Source organism: Thermobia domestica, chromosome 8 (assembly GCF_964235325.1).
Source record: "Thermobia domestica chromosome 8, izTheDome1.hap1.1, whole genome shotgun sequence".
NCBI classification, from domain to species: domain Eukaryota; kingdom Metazoa; phylum Arthropoda; class Insecta; order Zygentoma; family Lepismatidae; genus Thermobia; species Thermobia domestica.
The window spans coordinates 205,604,950-205,626,398 of NC_137461.1; the positions used below are offsets into that span (position 1 = coordinate 205,604,950).

Sequence of the window (21,449 nt, forward strand, 5' to 3'; positions counted from 1 at the left end):
GGGATCGAACCAGCGACCGAACCGAACAATTAAGATGATGACAAAATAAAGTTTATGCTTAGCGGAACTATAGTCTATCAAAATTTGTTTGAAACATCATTAATACGATCTCGTACATTTTACGTTGTATTGTCATTAACTCTGCGTTAAGCGTAAACTGTATACCTAGGTACAATGGAAGTACATGATAGTGCTTCCTGTAATTTCATCATAAATTGCTCGTAGTAAAACCTTGTATAAGCTTAATGTTACAGAAAATATATGAACATGCAAAATCCAAATACAAAGAGGAAAGTAATTTTACATTGGGCACTGAACACTGATATACAAGCGAAAACCAGAGTGCAAAACACTGAAAATATACAACATAATAGAACAATTAAATCAGGGATCAGGAAATACTGTATTTTGTGTTCAGGCGCCTTCGGATTACGTCCTACACGCACGGAGCAAATAGCACATTTTTTGTCACGTAGTTTCATTTCCATTTCAACATTGCCAATCCTAGTAAATATATGCTACTTTGAAATGTCCTATCACTGATGATTTCAGTACTACCGTTATTGATGAAATTTACTTGTTGAATCCATCTGATAACATTCTTTAATGATAACGATTAGATATAAACTTGTTTCAATAAGAATAATCACGATAACGTGTCTGTAAATTGGCGGCAGGTTTCGACATATAAAAACATTATAACATAAAGGGCAATAATGCATTTCCATAAATTATTCATAAAACCGTATCTTTTATATTATAATTTATTTTGTGTAGTGGTCACGCAGATGTTCACTGCAAAAACAATACTTCAGTCTTTCTTCTTTATTCTCTATTTTCTTCCATCATTATTAGATTATTCATATGTCTAGGTTGTGATTGTGGTATTGTTAATTTGATAGCGCACGTACACCTACATTAATGAGTTAAAACAAAAACATTGTAAGAAGTACAAATCCAGAGCACAAAATTTTCACACGTAAATGAAATAAATAGTTGATCTTAGCATCACAAATTAAACTGAATGTACTTAATAAAGAGAAGAACAGTAAGTATTGTGGTTTACTAAAGTGCATAGAAGTGAAGATACATAGAAAAGTCCATAAATTAGAAAGCATTAGCTGAAATGTCCTTTCTTCGCACGGGAAAAGAGTATTATGGAAAGTATCTGAACCCCTCCCCATAAGATACGTATTTTAATGTAAGATTTATTACAAAGTTCGTAATGTCGCCTTCTTTTCACACACAACCCTCACTCCTTCTCACTTCCATGCCGATGGGGGCTGAAGTTGCACTTTTCATGTGAAGACTCCGAAAAATATGGATTGGACACTACTATACGTCGTTTTCGATTATTTTTAAATATCACCCAACTTTCACATTCACCCCTTACACCCGATGACAATAGGAATAAATTTGACCTTGAACAGCTTGGAAGTGTTCATCTCAGTGACTCCAAAAACTCGATTGTTTTTACGTCATCCTCTGACACACTATGCCAAAAAGTGAGCAACTCGGACGAATAAAATGGTAAGAATTGTTATTAGGTGGAATGAGTTGGGATTAGGTAGATTAATTTCGAAAATGTGCCTGCAGATGGTGTGTGTCAATGCACTGAATTGCATGGGAATGATGAACCTTCCTTCCCAGTTGACTCGAAAGTTAGAAAATGTTACATACCATTGTGTTTTACCGACCCGCTCAATTATTAATGTAATATCATAAGATCATTTCGAGGCCGAAGGTTGATAATCACGCTAAATATTACTGTAATTGGTTTAGTAGTTAATGTGTAGTGAAGTCACTCACAACTCACATTTTACATGTGATTACAGATACAATGAAAATTATAATAATACTTAATTTGTTTAGTTAAAAGACGCACGTTTAACTGATTGAGTCAAAGGATCAGTTCCCGACATCATTCTGTGATTTTCTGATCCGTAGTTAGCTTTATTTCTAAATTTAATTCGATTACCTCTCAATTCCTTCATGACACTTAGTCAACATAGAAAGTTATATCCGTTTGCTAGGAAATGAACTCAGAATCACAGGCACAAAAGACACACACATTAATTATTATAATGTGTGTGTGGGGGGGAGAGAGTATAGGATCCTTTATTGTCCTCAAAATAAATAAATAAATAGTAATTATTAGGATTAGAATTAGGAAGTAGATTTCTGGGCTTTCGGCATCTATGGTCATGTTAGCCCGTCACGTATGAGCAATGAAGTCTCTATCCGACCACAGTGTCCGAGGAGAGGGAAGGAAGGAAGGAAGAAAGCGGCCTTGGACCTTACGTTAGATACCATCCCGCATTTGCATAGTGTAAATGAGGAAACCCTCATTCAAGATGGCTGGTCTGAAAAAACTTTTATACTTTTTGAACGGATTGTTCCCACCATAATTATTATTAGATGGAAAAGTCTGGTTAGTATAACTTACACCTTTGTTTCTTCTGGAGAGCAGCACGAACGATGTCTATATAAAGACAAAGAATTGTCTTGTCTGTCCTGTTTATATTGAATCAAATTGAAGCAAATTCTAGCTAGAATGAACTTCTAACTAATTAGAAATTAAAATCTAGCGCTACAGCACACGAAGAGGTATATTGAAGTGGGTGTTCGGCTATTGCGCAGATCCATGCGTTATTATTTCCGGCTATCTATATTGTAGTTCGATATATGTATTTTAATTCATTTAACTTCCCAATTGCCTCGTGATGCTGGATCAATGTCGAAAAATTTTACCTCTACCAAGAATTGAAACCCGGATGACATGCAGACTACTAGCTGGAACACTGACAGAGAAAAACCGAATTAATATTTTGTGGAGGGTTATGCTATTACGTGTTAAGAATAAAAGAAAAGCATTTGATATGCTTTGAACAATTAACACAGTTTAGTAACAGCTTCCGAAAATTAAAAATTGATTACAAAATTAATACCGTACTAGTTCTATCAAGTGAATATAGCCTACAGCGTGCCTGCCTGCAGAAAACAAAACTATCTGGAATTTTGATGAAAAGAAAAAAGGAAATACTAGGACAGCCAGATTAACAATGCAACTTTCACCTTTCGAAGAAACATTTGAATCTGTGCAAACAAGAAATGGCTAAATGTATCCTTTCTTTAGTTATGCAATATTGTGAAGTCAATAAAAACAGAAGCTTCCACGAGCCAGACATACTAAAATTTTAAACTGGGTTTTCTATACCTCCCCGCAACCAAATCGGAGGTTTTATTTGTATGTTTGATAGTTTGCCTCTTTCATCTCCAAGAAAGTAAGGAATAAAAATTTATTGACTCTTTATCCTTTGAACATATATTTATCTAAACAAACAACTCAAACTAGATGAATCTCATTTCCTTGTAGATACGGACCTGCTGACATGAATTAGTAGGGTTGTCAGACATATGTATTTTGAACGGAGAGTTTGTATTTTAAGACTTGTGTCCGTGCTAATACCTAATCTTTAAAAAGTGACTAAATATCATACTTTGCTTCTCGGAAAATAGATTGATTTGTTATTTCCTTACCACTGCACCGATCACACATTCATCAAGGAAAATAGTGTGAGTTCTGTACTCTTTCGTTTCAAAGGTGCACTAGCCTTCGGCTAGCTGAGGACTTCGCCCTTACAGCCTCGTATTTACTCAGCCTACCGACCTCGTATTATTTACTGTATCCCTAAGATATGCCTAATCTTAAGGGATTTCGAGATATGGCCATGTTATTTTAACAACTACAACTTCCATCGTTTTTTTCCTTCCCTTGTAAGGGAAAATATCAAACAAACGCTTAAACACGTTCTTAATGATCTAAATACCAAATTTCATACCTCTAACCTTAACAAATTTTGAGATATGGAAATTCAATTATAACAATTCTAACTCTACCCCCTTTTTTTTTTTTTTTTTTCCTGCATTTTTAGTCCTCTTGTAGGACAAGTATTAAAAAACGGTAAAACACGGATCTAATCATTTGAAATGAGAAGTCCATATACCAAATTTAGAATCCAACCTTCAGAAATTTCGAGGTATGGGCATTTTTTAAGAATAATTGCCACCCCTCTTTCCACAATCTTCGTCGAATTTTCAAAAAGCCTCTCCTTAGGGGGATCTTAAATCACAAATCCTGTCCTAATTTCAAATTTCCAGCTGAAGTAAGAAATAGTAATAAATTTTAACTCCATTTTTAGAGCCATCTAGTGAGTGAGGTGTGAACCAATAAAGTAATTAGATAACTATTGCTGAACAGTTATAAGTATCATGTGAGTAGTTACGAATATGTGTTATTGGTAAGGGTAATGTGTATGTCATTATAAGGAAAAGACAAATAACACGAGATTCAATATGATAGTTAACGGTGTATATTCCCTTACGTATGAATATAGAGTACGTAAATATATAAACAATAAAAACTACCAATTGAGAGCGGCAACAAATGTTTACATTTTTAGCGCCATAAGAATTAATTTCCTTTGATTTTCTCGAAATCTACTCATGAGAATTTACCCTCAAGCATGTCATTTTGTTCAGCTTAATCTCCTATTACGGCTGATACATAGGGTGTTTCAAAACAACACCAACAACGTTTGGGAGGTGATTCCTCACAACAATTTAAGACAAAAAGTATAGACAAATTTGAGTGCCGAAATCCGTCATAGCTCAAATACTATGGGACATGCCATAGTCGGGTCAACACTTCACTCAGGAACTAGTATGTGCCCTATCCAAATATCCATGTTTCGGGATCATGCGGTACTTCCGCAACAATTTTTATAGAGGTAGTTCATGAGCACTTCAAATTATATGCCCGTAGCCGAACTTTCCCTATAAAAATTGTTGCGGAAGTGCCACAGGATTCTGAAACATGTATTTTTGGATAGTGCACATATTATTTCCTAAGTAAAGTCTTGACCCAACTACAGTAGATTCCATAGTATTAAAGCTGTGGACCTTTAAAGTTATATTTTTCATGTTTTCGGCAGCCTATATTTCTAACTCCGAAATGATGGGTTTCTGCACCCAGATTGGTCTGTACCTTTTGTCTTATCTTGGTGTCAGGAATCACCTCCCAAACGTTGTCGGTGTTGTTTTGAAACACCCTGTATATGTATCAATTTCGGATATTATTTTAGTTAAACACATTTTACAGTTTACGAGTTAATCATAATTTTAGACCTTATCTAATTAATCAGAATGCTTTATATGGTCGTTTTAGTAATATCATAATGAAGAGCTGCATATGTGTGTACTTTAGTATCATTTCCGCCTTAATACATGCTATGGTTCTTGTGCAGCATCAAATTTTAGGTTTACAATGTTTTTCCTTCTTAATTTTCTCGAAAACTACGCATGATATTTTACACTCACCCATATATTTTTTTAAAGCTCAATAGGATATATCTATTGCTATCTCTCTCTCTCATTTTTTTTTTGACATTTTCGTGGTTAAACGCTAGTAATATTTTAAAACTATTTAAAAAAATTACCAGCCGCGTTGTAAGAATATAATATGTTCCGTATGCGACTTATAGAGCATATTATGTGGGTCGTTCAGTATATAAGTTTTCATAAGCTGTAAAAATTTTATTTTTAAATATACATTTGTAAACTACACATACATGTCTGTGCTAGTCCCTTCTCACCTCTCCACATAGTTCCCATTGAGATTCATGCATTTGTCTCACCGTTGCAGCAATTTGTTTAAACCCTTTGCAAAAAAAAAAAAAAAAAAAAAAAAAAACTCAGGGCTCTGGCTATTTAGAACTTTCCTTACATTTCCATTTAGCACTTCACTTCTTCATCACCAGTTGACAAGAGATCAAGTCGCTTATGTCGAACCTGAACTCTTCTTCAAGGAAACTCAAATCGACATAAGCGACCTGGTTTTTTATTCTTGACGATAACGCCCACCACCACTTAGCACGCAACAAGACACAATATTGAAGAGTTAGGGTGGAAACGGTTGGCCCCCCTCTCCATACAACCTGAATTTAGCGCCGAGTTACTTCCATCTTTTTTCGGTGTTAAAAGTCTGCATTGTAAGATGAACGTTTCGAAACATATAAACTGAGTATAATTAACTTCCTGCACTATTACTGAACTCTTTAAAGAAAAATGTGATAAATCTTATGTTATGGTAGAAGTCCGACTTATGTACGTAAAAGCCCTGGAATGACCTATCTACATACGTCGAGGAACTATGCGTCTTTCTCTGTTTTTTTTCTTTGTTTAGTTTAAAATAAAGTCACAAAAAGAAGGAAAGTCTAGTGGGTAGTGCACGTGCCTTAAGTGCGCGAGGTCCCAGATTTGATTTCCGGTGGCAGAGCATCAAATCTAATACTATGGTTGAGATTCTATCCTTTAAACTGCAGATCTCGTTCTATATAGCCCCACTGCTGACGAAGGACATTAAATAATAATTGATCAACTTTCCAAAGAATAGTATGCCCAAATGTTCTACCTTCATGTGGGTATATACTTAATACATGCTGATACCTCTAAAAACGGCAAGGTTTTGTAAATTAATTATAATTTTTGTCATATGTATTGTAGAATTAAGAAAAAAATCTAAAGCTTGAAGAAATCTACTGTGTAACTCAAAAGAATGTACTAAAAATTGAAATCACAATTGTTCTTCAACCAGTCTGTTCCTAAGGCACCTTTCACTGTTGCTCAGCGATGGAGAAAGATCTAATTGAATTATTGTGTTTCGTGTTAATTATACAACACGAAGGTTATAAAGAACAGTATTTAAATTAACGTTGGATTCTAATCACGACCAGGACTTAAATCAGGTGTATTTGGTGGGTGCATAGTAGACTGTATCCCTCAAGTGTAAACCGTTTTCCATTATACTTTCTCGCTTGCTAGACTATAGAACCACGCCGTCCTTTCCGGCTGAGAAAGTCTAATATTCATAGTGAAGATATCTCAGTGTGAGAAAAAGCCGATTTACGAATTCACCACAACAAACCAATTTTAAAAAGTACCCCGTTCATAGTAAATAGTTGGGACTAAGGGAATATCTCACCCAATATTCAGATAATAACAAAGAAAGTTGAAATGAAAAAAAAAACATTTATTTTGATAGACCTGGGTTCGATTCCAGACGAGAGCTCATGTGGTTCGGATTCTATGTTAATCAGTGTGCCTACGTCTCATATAGCCTCGCTGCTGAACGGCGCGTTAAATTCAAAATCAATCAACTTTTATTTTGAGCTACAGCAGAAGATAAGAACCCAGATCATCATACAGAAATAGGTGCTTAGTCGTGACTAAATTCTTATAACTTTCCTTCAATTGTAATGAGAGGCCCAGGTTCGATTCCCAGTCTCATCCCTCGTTACATCGTAGGTTAGCATCTCATAGTAGCCTCAATGGTTTTTAAAAAAGAGTTAAATTCCAAACAAGCAAATTGTATTCTAAAATATACACAGTTTATAATGGATATCACGATCAAATACTGCAACAAATAATGGTAAAAATGTAGAAGAAGAAGAAGAAGAATCTACTTACGAAGTCGTCTGTTGATCTTTCCAAACGCATTGTGGAGAACCGCTAAAAGCGAAAGGACAAGAAAATACAGGTAAAGGCAATTCATTGTTCAGGAATGTTCTTAAAAATCAAGTAAGTATCTCTTTCTTTTGTATCAAATTGAAAAGTGGTCACACTACTTAATTAAGACAAAACCAGAAAATGAATGTCTCTAAGCACTATTCCACACATGTAACTGCACTTGCCGTGTTTGGATCAAGTCTGAGCCATAGCACAGTCGCTCCAGCGCTTAAAAACGGATTGGCCTCTCAGCTGGAGAACCGACTTGATGACTCAGGGATGTGGGTGCGTGTGTTGTGTTGTGTTTTGCAGATCTGCGAAGGAACAGGTTCCGTCCGGTCAAGGACATTTCTCGCTCTTGCTTGGATAGCGAAAGTGCAATACTATTAGTGGACCACATCTCTATAGGAGGAAACAGTTAAAACAGAATGACCTCTCTAGCAGAAGCTCTGTAATTAATTCGTAATAGCTATGATTTCCCCATATCCACGTGTTTTTTAAGGGAGAGGAGGGGGTATTTTTCAAATGAAAGAAAAAAGAGAAACCATTTTAAATGTGTTTTCCCAGATTTTTTCACATTGTTCTTTCAAAATTATTTCTTATATCATTTTTCCTTGTAGTAATATAATTACATCCCATGATCGTCTTTAAGATGACCTTCTCTATATCATAACCTTAACCATGAGTCTTGTACGGTAGATTATTGCCAAGGATTATTTCTCCTGGAATAGAATATAGTCGATTGTGTCTTCAAGCGTGACACTAATTTTGGTGTTGCGTAACTATACACTTATAATGAAACAAATTTTCCGCTGACAGGGAAAATTGTGTTTGTGATTCACGAAGTTCACATGCCAAACATAAATTCTTTCTTCTTTTTCTTCCGCTTCGAAGGAATATTAATCTGAAAAGAAGTTAAACAGCTAGACACCGCGAGCTCTCCTTATAATTAAAGTTTTAACACCTAATCACGGGTTTTACACTTTTGCTCCAGAGCTCATATAAGTATGGAAATTCCAGTTTCCTGTCGGCTTAGTGTATTTTTAAAATATGTATATACATAAATCACGTCGTTAAGAAAAAAGATAGGCATGTGAAATACATGAAAAATAAATCTTTAAACATTCTATTTTAATTGGTTGTTAGTTTGTCTGGAGTTTAACGTCCTTTTTAGCACCAAGGCCATGTGAGACGTGGACCTACAGCTTAACGAGAAACTTGAACAACATCAGCTCCCACTGGGAATCGAACCCAGTCTCAGGCGTCGAAGGCGTGTACGATAACCTTATAGTCACGAGGAAATTCATTTATTGGTGTTGCTAGCTGGAATTGCTACAATATTATTTCAAACAAATACTCTTTCACTTACATGAAATAAATCACCCAATTATTTTTACGACAGAGATTTAGCCAACATTAACAATGAAGCACTCTTGCGTGATGCTGCGTTATTGCCTTGGCATCTAATAAGTTCTTTTCCTTCTGTGGATGACCAACTATCTTATTTCAATGAGTTAATATTTTATCTTCTGAACATTCATGCCCCCTTGAGAGAAAAACGTGTTACTCGTTCTCCTTCGCCCTGGATTACAGATGAAATTCGAAGTTTAATGGCTTGTCGCAACAGAGCGTATAGCAAATTTAAGAAAGCACGTAAATTGAATCTACCCAACTTTAATGACAAATTTGAGGAATATAAGATCCTTAGAAATAGATGTAATCAAGCCGTGCGTAATGCGAAATTAAAATTTTCCTACACCCTGTTTGAGAACAAGAATCCCTCCCATCTTTCGAGAAATTTGAAGCTACTTGGCATTCGTAGCAGCAAAAGAGTCAATCCGGATGTAGCTGCTCCTTTCTCTGCCGATTATCTTAACAATTATTTTTGTAGAATTGATAGTTCTAGCTCACAGATAAATGCAAGATCTGATAATACGGGACAAATCCCTAATTTTGAAGAAAATGTTTTCTCTTTCACTTGTGTTACCCCACAGGATGTAATGAAAGCGATTAAGAGGATAAAATCCACTGCTATAGGTGCTGATGAAATAAGCATTAAATTGATCAAAAAAATATTACCTTTCGTCCTCTCCCCAATTACCAATTTATTTAATCTTTCCCTTACTACCGGAACATTCCCAGTCTTGTGGAAGACAGCACGAGTCCTGCCTCTCCCTAAGACTAAGGATGTAAGGTCAGCAGAACACTTAAGGCATATTCCAATATTACCTGCCCTATTTAAAGCTCTTGAATATATTGTAAGTGATCAAATATGTGAGCACCTTCGAGCTTATAACCTTTTAGACACTTTTCAATCCGGGTTTCGCAAACATTGCAGCACTTCTACAGCTCTTACCAGTATTACTGATGATATACGTTCTGCTTTGGACAAGAGAGAGATAACCATACTTACCTTACTGGATTATAGCAAAGCATTCCAGTCAGTAAACCATGACATTTTGCTACAGAAACTTGTACAAAAATTTAGTTTCTCTACTTCAGCTACTAAGTGGGTCCAAAATTACTTGTGCCACCGAAAACAGTATGTGGTGGTTGCCAACTCAGTTTCTGGTCAGCGTAACCTCCCTTGTGGGGTTCCTCAAGGTAGTGTTTTAGGGCCTCTTCTTTTCTTTTTTATATTAATGACTTAGCACAATCTCTAAAACACTGTAAGTATCACATGTATGCGGACGATGTTCAATTGTATCTATCTTCTTCACCAAAGCAAATAGATACTTGTATAACAAAGATGAACGAAGACTTGAGTAATTTGGCTAAATGGTCACCAAATAATTGTTTGATTATAAATCCAGTCAAATCAAAGTCAATTTTAATTACTTCCAAACGTGCAACGACGTTAATAGATGCTTCACTTGTTCCCAATATAACTTTAGAAGGCGTAAATATTCCCTTCTCTTCCTCTGTGAAAAATCTTGGCGTCATACTTAACAAATATTTAACTTGGTCCGATCAAATTAACGCATCATGCAAGAAGGCTTTTGGAATTCTTCATTCTCTCAGCAAATTAAAAAACTTTTTACCAACACAGTTGAAAAAAACTCTTGTTCAAACCCTAGTAGTACCACATTTGGAGTACTGTGACACCGCCTTAAGGGTCTTCACTACAGAGAAATTAAACTATCGTTAATTTTATAGTTTTTCTGTAATATCTTCAAAACAAATAATAATATTCGAAAAGCAGAAACGTAGTGAACTAGACAATGCGATTTTGCATATGATACCTTTACTACAATTCACCTATCTGCTTTTGGTATGCCGCTATTGACAGAACCCGTAAAAAATGCTAAATCTATCTACAGTTGCAAATCAAAAGCAGATAGATGAGTTGTGATAACGGTATCAGATGTAAAATCGCATTGTCTAGTTCACTACGTTTCTGCTTTTCGAATATTTTTATTTGTTTTCAAAATATTACAGAAAAACTCTAAAATTAGCGGTAGTTTAATTTAGCTGTAGTGAAGACCCTTAACTGACGCTGATATACATTTACAAAAGCGTTTGCAGCGAGTACAAAATGCTTGTATACGTTTTATTTTTAACTTAAAATTCTCAAATCATGTAACGCCATTCTTTAAAAAGCTGCAATGGCTGAAGATGCAGCAACGGCGAAAATTGCACTCGTTGGTGGTTGTACTGGCTGTATAAAACACTTACTTTTACAGAACCTTCTTATCTTCTAAAACACCTTAATTTTTAAAGCGATTTCCATGAGAGGGACACAAGATCACGTTTTAATAGCCAACTTGCAATTCCTTTTCATAGATCAACTTATTCCTCCAAATCATATATAATTTCAACGTGTCATGATTGGAATACTTTGCCAACCTCGGTACGTGAGTCAAAATCTTTAGCATCTTTTAAAAGAGCAGTTTATAATTTATTGTTATCCAAGCAGGTTGAATGGACACAGAGACAGAAAAGCCAATAGGGAAGCTTGTCATAGAGATATGAAACTCAACATTTATTACATATTGTAAGATGTATGTACTTTCGTGTAGCACTATATTATATTTGTGTGTGTTATGTGTGTGTGTGTGTGTGTTCAAGTGCCGTCTGTTTCTTGTTTTTTTTTAACTTTCTAACTTTTTTTTCTTTTGCTATTGTTAGGTATATTCTTTGATTTTTCAATTTTGTGTCATGTTTAGGTGGTAGATAAGGCTACATATAGCCTTAACCTCGACATGTAAAATAAGTCGAAATAAATAATGTGAAAAAGATGGAAAACTTACTTATTATTATCATTGGGACAAACTGCTATAAACTTCGCTATTTGTTTTTCATCCATTTAGATTTATTCATGTATTACTACAGAAAAACACAGTAAAACGATTTTAGTACAAAACTTAGCTATGCTTAGCATAGTCTATGCTTAGCATAGTTCGGCCAAATTAGGCATATTTTGAGTAAACTAGACTTCGAAAGCAACTGGAATATGTACTATTATTTACATCATTTTCTCGCAAAAATAAACAAATAAAATAAATAATCCACAAGAATTCTGTTGTGGGCTTTCAACCTATGACATCATCAATATGACTAACTCAAAATTGATAGTGAACTCTCTAAACGGATACAACTTTTTACATAATGAAGCCAAACAATTCGCTCTTATGACAAAATGAAAATAATGGTTTGCAGTTTTGTGGAATAAACTACAATTGAACGTTTCCTTTGAAATGTTTCCACATAAATGATCTTTTTCTTTTTAATATAGAGTATGCATATTTTGAATTTTGAACATAAGTATCTTCTGACTATAGGGTACAAGCAATGCTTCTGCATTAATATTATAGACCATTCTAGTCATTTTTAAACGATTTCTGTTTTATATCTTTATTACAAAAAATAAGAGAGTTATTTTATGTTTTGGAGGATGCTGAATGAGGTATCGTTTACGTCTGTTTTAGACTTGAAGATCAAATCCTTTTCACAACTGCTTCAAATTACAGTGAATCCAAAAATAATATAAACAATTCTAAACCTTATAAATAACATAAATTAGCGCAGGTAAGGTAATAGACTAAATATCGACCATATATGATACCTGTACAAGAACTGTAGTTTTCAATCTCATTTTGTGGCTGGTAGATCAACATGTCTCCACTGTTGCATTTATAAATAACACACTTAGAAAAAAATTGTAGGTGGCGCACTTAAAAAGATAGGTTACATGCTTAATTCCTGTAGTTTTTGGATTTAATGTACAGCAGACGTATAACTGAAAACGCATGTTTTATAATACTTTTCGTATAAGTGTTCCATCTGTACATACTTTCTGTATGAAACAATATAGGCGGTCAGGATCTCACATACAAATGGACGTATATAACATAGAGCTGACGAAGGTAACATACATATATGTATGCAATATAAGGAAGACTGTTAGATATCAGACATCCTGCAACGGCATGATGTAACACCTAAGGGCAGTGCATATGTAGCATACGGATAACGTATGCTCCATACTGATTTCTGTAGTTAGGAAGAGGATTCCATTTATTTGTACAATATACCGCTGTCCGGAGAACGGATTTTTCTCAGTGTAGATATAAGAAAAAGAATTTGCACTATTGGCACAGGTACGAGGCATTTTCTTCTTCCGAATGACCACAACACTCAAATGTCACTAACCTAGAACAACATGCAGCCACTTTCCACGCTATCAGAATGCTGCGACACAGGTGGCAAGAATCACAAGGCAATTCTATATGATCAATATGGCTCACCGACAATGCTGCAAAACGTCACTCATCTCCTGGAGTATGTTCCTTGACTTCAATTGCATGCATCGGAATTTCTTGCACTATTCTCGATTTTATCTCACTTTCTCTCAACTTTATTTCAATCAAAAAATCTGCAAGTTACTTAAATTCAATCATGGCAGAATAAACCATATGAAGCGTTTTTACCGATTTTCAAGGATTTCAATGAGGTTGGAGTAGCTTATTACAAGAAAACTGAGCCCGATAGACAAAAACTGATTTCATTTTCGAACACTATTCAGATACCTTGTGACGAAAACCTTGTTGACCAGTGTAATTATATAAAATCTACATTCTAATATACATTAGAATATATCAATTGGGTATAATATATACATTCATACGATCATTGCAGGATAATCATTATGTTTAAAATTAAATATCTTACCAGTTAGATATGGTGGGTTTTTGACATAATGTTGGTATATACATTATATGTGAATGTTAAATACAAATTAAGTTTCCACAATAGCAGGAATCAAAACATTTTCAAATTAAAATTTAAAAACAAAAGTGTTTAAACCGTGAACAATATTTTAAAACTTTTCAGAAGCTTTTGAAGAGTTTTAAACAGTGATTTAAAAGTGATCAACCAATCAGATAGCACCAATAATAACTTGTCACCAATGATTTTAGGCTATTAATTGTAAGTATAGTTCGAAGTGTGAAATTGTTGTTGCATATCAGTTGGTTTTAATAATTACCTATCAGGTACTACAAAACTTTCAGTTTGAAAGCTCAGCTACATTCCGTGCGAAACAAAGATTGACAAGTAGAAATATTGTGATAAGAAAAGCGTTTCACGGTTAACTGTCAAAAATTTATTAGATTTTCAATTAATCAATTAACAAATAAATTGTTTTCAACTCTTCGACTTATTCTGTGAACTTAGACTATAAGATAAATCCTAAGGTTCAAAGTGTGAATACACTGAGAAAAAAAGGACTAGGATTTCCGTGTGGATACATCGTATTTACGCGGGTGCGCTCCTTAAGTAATGTAATTTCATGTATAAAAGTACAGCAAGTGGGAACACCATGCCAAGTCTGGAGTTCGGCGTCGAACTAGACTCGCTGTGATTGGATAATTTTATTCACATGATTGGTTTCGTGTTGAAAACTATTACTCTCGTAAGGTAGGGAGTCACAGATTTAGAAAGAAGCAGGAGGGAACAATCGTAGGAAGGTGGTAACAACATTATATACGTAAGTTACCACCGTCGGAATGGGTATGGCGTTAATTCTAGATTTGAAATGGTGGTCCTACAATACAAAATTTTCGCTGGACGGTGGTGTAGACAGTACTACGGATGAAACAACATTACTTAATGAGGTGACGCGCGTAACCTGGTAAAAACAGCATTTACATGCCGACTGGAGTATGCATTTCTCTCAGTGTAGAAATCAACCAATCAGATTTTACCAAAGCTATCTTTCCAGAAACGATCTTGGTGCTACGCCTACAAGACCTAATGTAAAATTGCTTTTACTGCATACCAATTGTTTTTAATGATTACCCATCAGGTTTCAAGTTTATGGGATTTACTTTGGGGAGAAATATGTTATATGGCGTCAGATCGCATGACTCAGATTAATCCTGAGCCTAATTGCCCGTGTTAATGACCTATTTGGCTGCCTAGTGCCTACACGCTGGCACCTTATCTTCCCCGGTAGAGGATCTTCATCACCACCTCCACTTTATGTCCATCACCTTTTAGTAGAACATTTACCTTTGTAAGGTGATGTTTTAATTTTCCACAAGATTATGATAGATAGGATTGCATGTAAGGAAATCTGTTACTTAAAGAGGAAATTCTTTCTCTTGGGGTCTCTTCCCCTTTCTCAGCACGGACTTGGGATGGGCCATGGCTGAGTTTGATTAAGGAGTAATGAAGAATACTAAAAATAATGATAAAATATTCAAAATACTGCATTAAGAATATCAAACTTCTCTAAGTAGCAAAGGGCTTCATGTCACTGTTTTCCATAGGTTTTAATTTTTATTTTCCGTTCGGAACCTGTACCATTTGGAACTCTCTCGTAGCTATTTGATTAGCATGCACTAATTGACAGTTCCAATGATTAAGGGATCAGTGGTGTTTTATATTAGTATTCTTTTCTATTGTCCCATGTAACCTTTATCAGGATCTAAAGATAATCTTCGGAGTTAGATCATGAAACTTCTCAATGGCAGACAGTGTTCATGTGTATGATCACGCATAACTTCGATGTAGATGCACCGATTTTGATTATTATTTTTTTATTTGTTTCTTTGAAAGAGTATTCTTTCCTTTTGGTTCTATGTAAACAGTAACATCAGGTTCCTATTAACCTCTGGCAATGGAATTTTCATATAGAATCTCAAAACAAAATACAGCCGAATCTTCAATTCAAGATTCGCCTGACGTGAAATTATGTTGGTAACACTGGCAAGAAATTACACAAAAAATTATATTTTTTAAAGTACGAATGTATGTGCAGTTATATAACTAGCTAGGCTTGACACATCAAAATTTATAAAATACAGTTGACATAAACCATAAAATAAAGTTCAATAAATAAAGTTCAAGTGAACCATAAAGTTCATAAACCATAAAATAAATCCTACTCAAATCATCAAGGAAATACGGTAGCTCAGTGGTAAAGCGAACACCTATGGTGCGACGGATTCCTGTTTCGATCTCAGGCAATGTGAGGTTGTGGGACGACATCTTCCATCGGTTTTCTCGAAGTTGTCCCGTTTCCTTTCACATTTTCCTATCCCAGTTCTTCAATAATAATTAACACTAATCATCCGTTTTCTTTAGCCTTAGGGACATACTAGCTCGACTCAAAACTACACTTTTCATTTCATTTCATTTATAAATAACCAAAAACTGCTAATCATGTAAATGAAAGGCAGTCAGACACTGCATTACTTCTTTTCAGTTCCACAATATGCTAATTAAGACAACACTACTTTTCTTTCAGTAACTGGTCTTGAGGCAAGTCCTAATTCTTGTTAGGACATTAGAAATTTACTACTCTTAGCTTATAAAGAGAAAACATTAATTTTTTACCGATGTGTACTCTCAGAATTCGCTTTCTTTGATTTAGCGATTTGCTTCATAGAAGTTGATCCAATGCCATTTTATTCTCTAGTTGCCTCTGCTTTAAAAGATTTGTAAATCTATACATGTTCAGGTGTAGGTTTCCTGCTCTGTTCTTAATTTTCTAATACAACACTTCAGCCCGATTTGTCACCTTATACATTGTTATCGTGTTAATTCCACAGTCTTCTCCTCTTCTTCTAAGTCTTTTATTCAGTTAGCTAGGGTAGGTTTTTGGATCACTATCCTTCACCTGTTTCTATTTTGTGTCATATGCTCTGTGACATCACACTGCACAATATTGTACTTAATACAATCTTCCCACTTCTTAGGTTGGCCTCGGGCTCGTTTCCCATTCACATCTAAAGCATCAACTCTGTGAGCTACGTATCCTATCTTCTTATACGCACAAAATCATCTCACAAGCAACTCCTTGAGTGCGAGATCGTAAGTGCAATCTCTTTGTGAGTCTAATTTGAAAGTGTAGTGTGAACAATGATGACAGGAAAAATATTAGCTGCTAATGACTCACCATGTGCATCAGGAGGGCGACAGAAAATACGTGTCCGGGAGGTGCAGAGATCAACCTTCTATGGAATATATGTATTACACTTCACAAAATGAACATTGTCGACATTCACGAAATGTTGAAAACAAACTATTAAGTTACACCATGAACACCAAATGAAATATGACTTACCACAGTGATCACAAACGTTCACACCATCAAGATCGAAGGCAAACTTCTTGGGAGTTACAAACCGTTCTTGGGAGTTCTTGGGAGTAGGACTTTCAGCTAGGTATCCACTTTTAACAGATGTATATAGAATCATATTAGTATAACAGGGAGATAAGAAATGATGGAATGTGATTGCACCCGTTACACCAATATGATTCTATATGCATTCTTTAAAAATGGATACCTTGCTGAACGCTCTAAACGATTTGTAACTCCCAAGGAGTTCGCCTTCCATCTTGATGGTGTGAAAGTTTGTGATCGCTGTGGCGCGTCATTTGTTCATAGTGCAAGTTAGTAGTTTTACGTCCCACGCTTATGCCGGCAAGACTAAAGGATAAGAGCTTCAAATCTTGTTTCGTGCGCATCCTTAAGCTTAAAGAAATGTATTGTTATTAATCTTAGTATTTTATAGTGTATTCTTAAGCTTAAAGTAATGTATAGTTAAATTTTGGGTTCAGTTAACATGTTTTGTTTCTAAAATCGCTTTAAAAAGTATGAATATTTTTATTTTCATTCTTGAGTGCTTAAAGTAAAATATAGTTATGACATTTTTTATATTATACTTTCAAGATTAAAGTGATATACAGTTAACTTTTTAATTCAGTTAATATTTTTCTTTCTACAATTGCTTTTAAACTCTGTAAAAATATTTTATTTGCTTTCTTGAGTTCAAAAGTGATGTACAGTTCTTAAACTTAGTATTCGATACTCTATTCTTAACCTTAAACTGATCAACTGTTAGTTTTTTTTTTTTAAATAAATTATGTCAACTTATGTGAGTGACGGACATTGGCACAAAACCCTGACGACTACTGGAACAATTCGATTTTGAGGTGACGGATACTGGTGCAAAACAAGGGATATAAAAATATATGATCTTTTCTTCAACGGCTATTCGACTTTGAATTGTAACTACATGGTCATGTATAGTAAGAATTAATGTTTCCAACTATGGTACAGCTCCAAAAGATGCTCACAAAAGTGACAAAAGATTAATATTTCAACATTAAAGTGACGGGCATTGGTACTTTTACAATAATTGCTATATACCAAAACTGTTATAAAATATGACAAAAAAGACAAGTGAAAAAAAATCTTGGTTATTGGGTGACACAGAATACATAGTTTCATGGAGGTGTAGATCACCAAGGTAATAATATACACAGAGGAATGCTTGTTGAGTAAAGTCTTCTTAGTGTAGGGTTAGAATAAGAGAGTTGTGTACTAAACGTCATTTTAGTATAGGTTCGAATCCTATTTACATTTTTTGAACAAATATTCTATGTTCTATTCCAAAAGAGTATGGATGTAAGACAATTATATCTAAATACGTCACAGCTGTGTAATGTAGTACATTACATCTTATATATTAAACCAAATCATAAAGCCTTCTCCTTTTGTCCCTAATGTATATTCTTGAGGCGAAAGTTACATAGAAAATGTTAATCTAGTTCTTCAGTATTTCGCGCAAAGGGAATCATTATGTAAGAAAACAAACGGTCACTAAACTATATCCATAGTTTTAACTGTAACCAATCAAATAATCTGATTGGCCTGTAGAAAACACATCCTCTGATTCAAAAGCAAGAATACGTTTAATTTTTAAAGAATATTCCAAATGGAATAGTTTCTAATGTAACATAACAGATTTGATTTATCGTATCGAAATATTTGAATTATAGACGCCAAAGAATATCATAATGAATTAAAGAAAATAATGATCAAAGAATCAAGCAAGGAAGAGAAAGCAACGGGAAATTCACTAATAGGAATTGTGTTTACTACTTTGCTGCATAATCAAGTGGTTAGCGTAACGAGTTACCACGTTCTAGATAAGAGTTGGAATCTTATTCTCTTTACTATTTTTTTAAAGTTTGTTTTTTCCATTCAACTAAAACATTGTTGTAGAACAGTCAAAATCTTCATACCCATGCGAAATATTGACAACTATTAACATCAAGCAAATAGTGTCAAATTAAAGTAATCCGTGGAGAGAGGTAAAGTATGAAGAAACACAAGAAAATATGAAAATCGAAAGTCCAAAATATGAAAATATAGGTTTACACAATTATTTCAATAAAAGCTGAAATTAATAAATTTAAACAAAATTTCTAGTTTGATTCCATGATTATGCTCTTTAGATTATTAATAATAACTTGTGCAAAGTAATAATCCGGAAAGTGAAGTCGGAAAAAATTCTGATTTCGGAAAAAAATTGAGAAATCCTGAAAGTGAGATTTCTGATTCCCGAAAATAAATTTTCCGGAATCCGTATTCTGGAAAAATTTGGCCATCCTTAATATATATATATATATATATATATATATATATAAAGAAGGATCTATATCTACCTATCTGTCTTTATATATATATATATATATATATATATATATATATATATATATATATATATATATATATATATATATATATAAGATGTATCAAAAGTGTGGACACGAAAAAATGGGAAAAGAGGAAAGTTGTTCCAAATAGATTTTTTTACATCTAAAATGGTGGATTTTTTCTAAACGCATAAGTCATTTAGGCTACGTACTGGTAAGGTACTCTATGATAAATGAAGAAGAATTGCCCTTTGTTTGGAAACGGATTCGAGATACTCCAGATTACGTCACATTGAAACCAACTATATAATCGAAATATTACTGTCCACTGAAATAGAATATAGAATAACGTCTTTAATAACATCAGTTTGTAACTATAGAAAGATGTGGAAAAATAATAGTGAAAACATTATGGGCTTTTGAAGATAAGTTTTCCCATAGGAAAATAATGAACGACTATATTAATTAGAGCAATTTTACTTTCTTTCAGTAAAGCAAATGGGAAATCCATATAACAACAAAACAATTTATTTCACTTGGAATTCACAGTTCTTTACACACCGGATACATTACATCATACTTACGTATCCGCTGTTTTTTAGATAAACTGATCAGAAAAACTTATGGAATCTACCAGATGTTCATCGAAGGACACAGGAAAGGTATGCATCAAAAACGTTATTTTATTAAGTACAACGTTTACAAGGCTTCGAGTACTATTATTTTTAACCTCTTGTTTTAACGTATGTAAGTTGTTACAGAATAAATTCAAATATTATTTTGTAATAACATATGTAAGTTATTAGAGAATAAATTCAAACATTATTTAAAAAGTAGTTAACAAGAAACACAGACAGCATGATAAGTCATCAATTACCGTTGAGTTCATTGTTCTAGTCGTTGCCTTAACCTAGATTTTTGAGTAATTCAAATTCTGGTTACACTGTAATTTCTATGGATGGCAACACTTAAAATTCTTCCGATTCGTATTTTCGGGTGTAGAATAACATTATCTATTACTGAGGTAAGTTACGTTTAATTATCTCTTTTTATTTACGAAAAACTGGTAAAAGAAAAATTGTTAGCTTTTGAGAAAATATTTAGTAGTCTGCCCTCATAAGCTTATAATAAAATGATTACATTCTATGTCTATATCATAGGAACTTTAATTTTTGAATTATATAATCAGATTTAACGTTTGTTTTCCTCTTGCATGATTCCCAAAATATGTTTCTGGTACGTAGTAGTTTTATCTTGCATCAATAAACGTGACTAATTAAACGTAACCAATAAACAAAAATTATTGTAACAAGAAAAATATATACAGTATAACCCGGTTAACACGAACTCGCTTAAGCCGAACACTCGGTTAGGACGAACAAAATTTCGGTCCCGGCATCGCTGTACGTTATCTTATAGGAAGTTTTATCGGTTAACACGAATTTCGGTTAGCACGAATTACGAACTAATTTTTAGTCCCTTGAGTCAGTAAATGTTTCCATTTAACACGAACTTTCAATCCTTTGTTTTTTAGATCATTTTTCTTATTTTAGATTCCAATCCAGATCAGTTTTTGTCATACAGTATTTATACACACGAGAATTGCCTTGTAAATAAGAGAAAAACGGGTATCTTTCTACTCTTATGAGGTGTTGATTCTGTCCTCCATCAAGCGCTGAGCATGCAGGTGCTTGGCAGACGAGCTGGCGACAGATCGAGACAAAAACATCTTTTCTCCCCTGTGACTCCAAACTGGTGACAGCAGTCATAAATACCTTTCCGTTACTAGCGGTACCCATCCTGCTCGCGGAGTTGTCAATTTTATAATTTGACCTTGATTTTCTGCGTGGAAATTCCATTTGCGGAGGGCGCTTATGCTCGCTGTTTCCACCACTTGACCTTTCGGGAGTGGGTAGTTTTGGCGCTATTTT

The 21,449-nt window shown here is 34.3% G+C and overlaps 1 protein-coding gene across 1 annotated transcript in view; it reads right to left on the reverse strand.

Annotated features, from left to right (window-relative positions):
* The window catches only part of LOC145693415 (protein takeout-like), a 112,594-nt gene extending 104,769 nt beyond the window's left edge, over positions 1-7,825 (reverse strand). The window contains exon 1 of the mRNA XM_081769387.1: positions 7,528-7,825. Coding sequence (XP_081625513.1) covers positions 7,528-7,612 — 85 coding nt within the window. The 5' untranslated portion in view covers positions 7,613-7,825. The remainder of the gene's footprint in view (positions 1-7,527) is intronic.
* Positions 7,826-21,449: the final 13,624 nt, after the last annotated feature.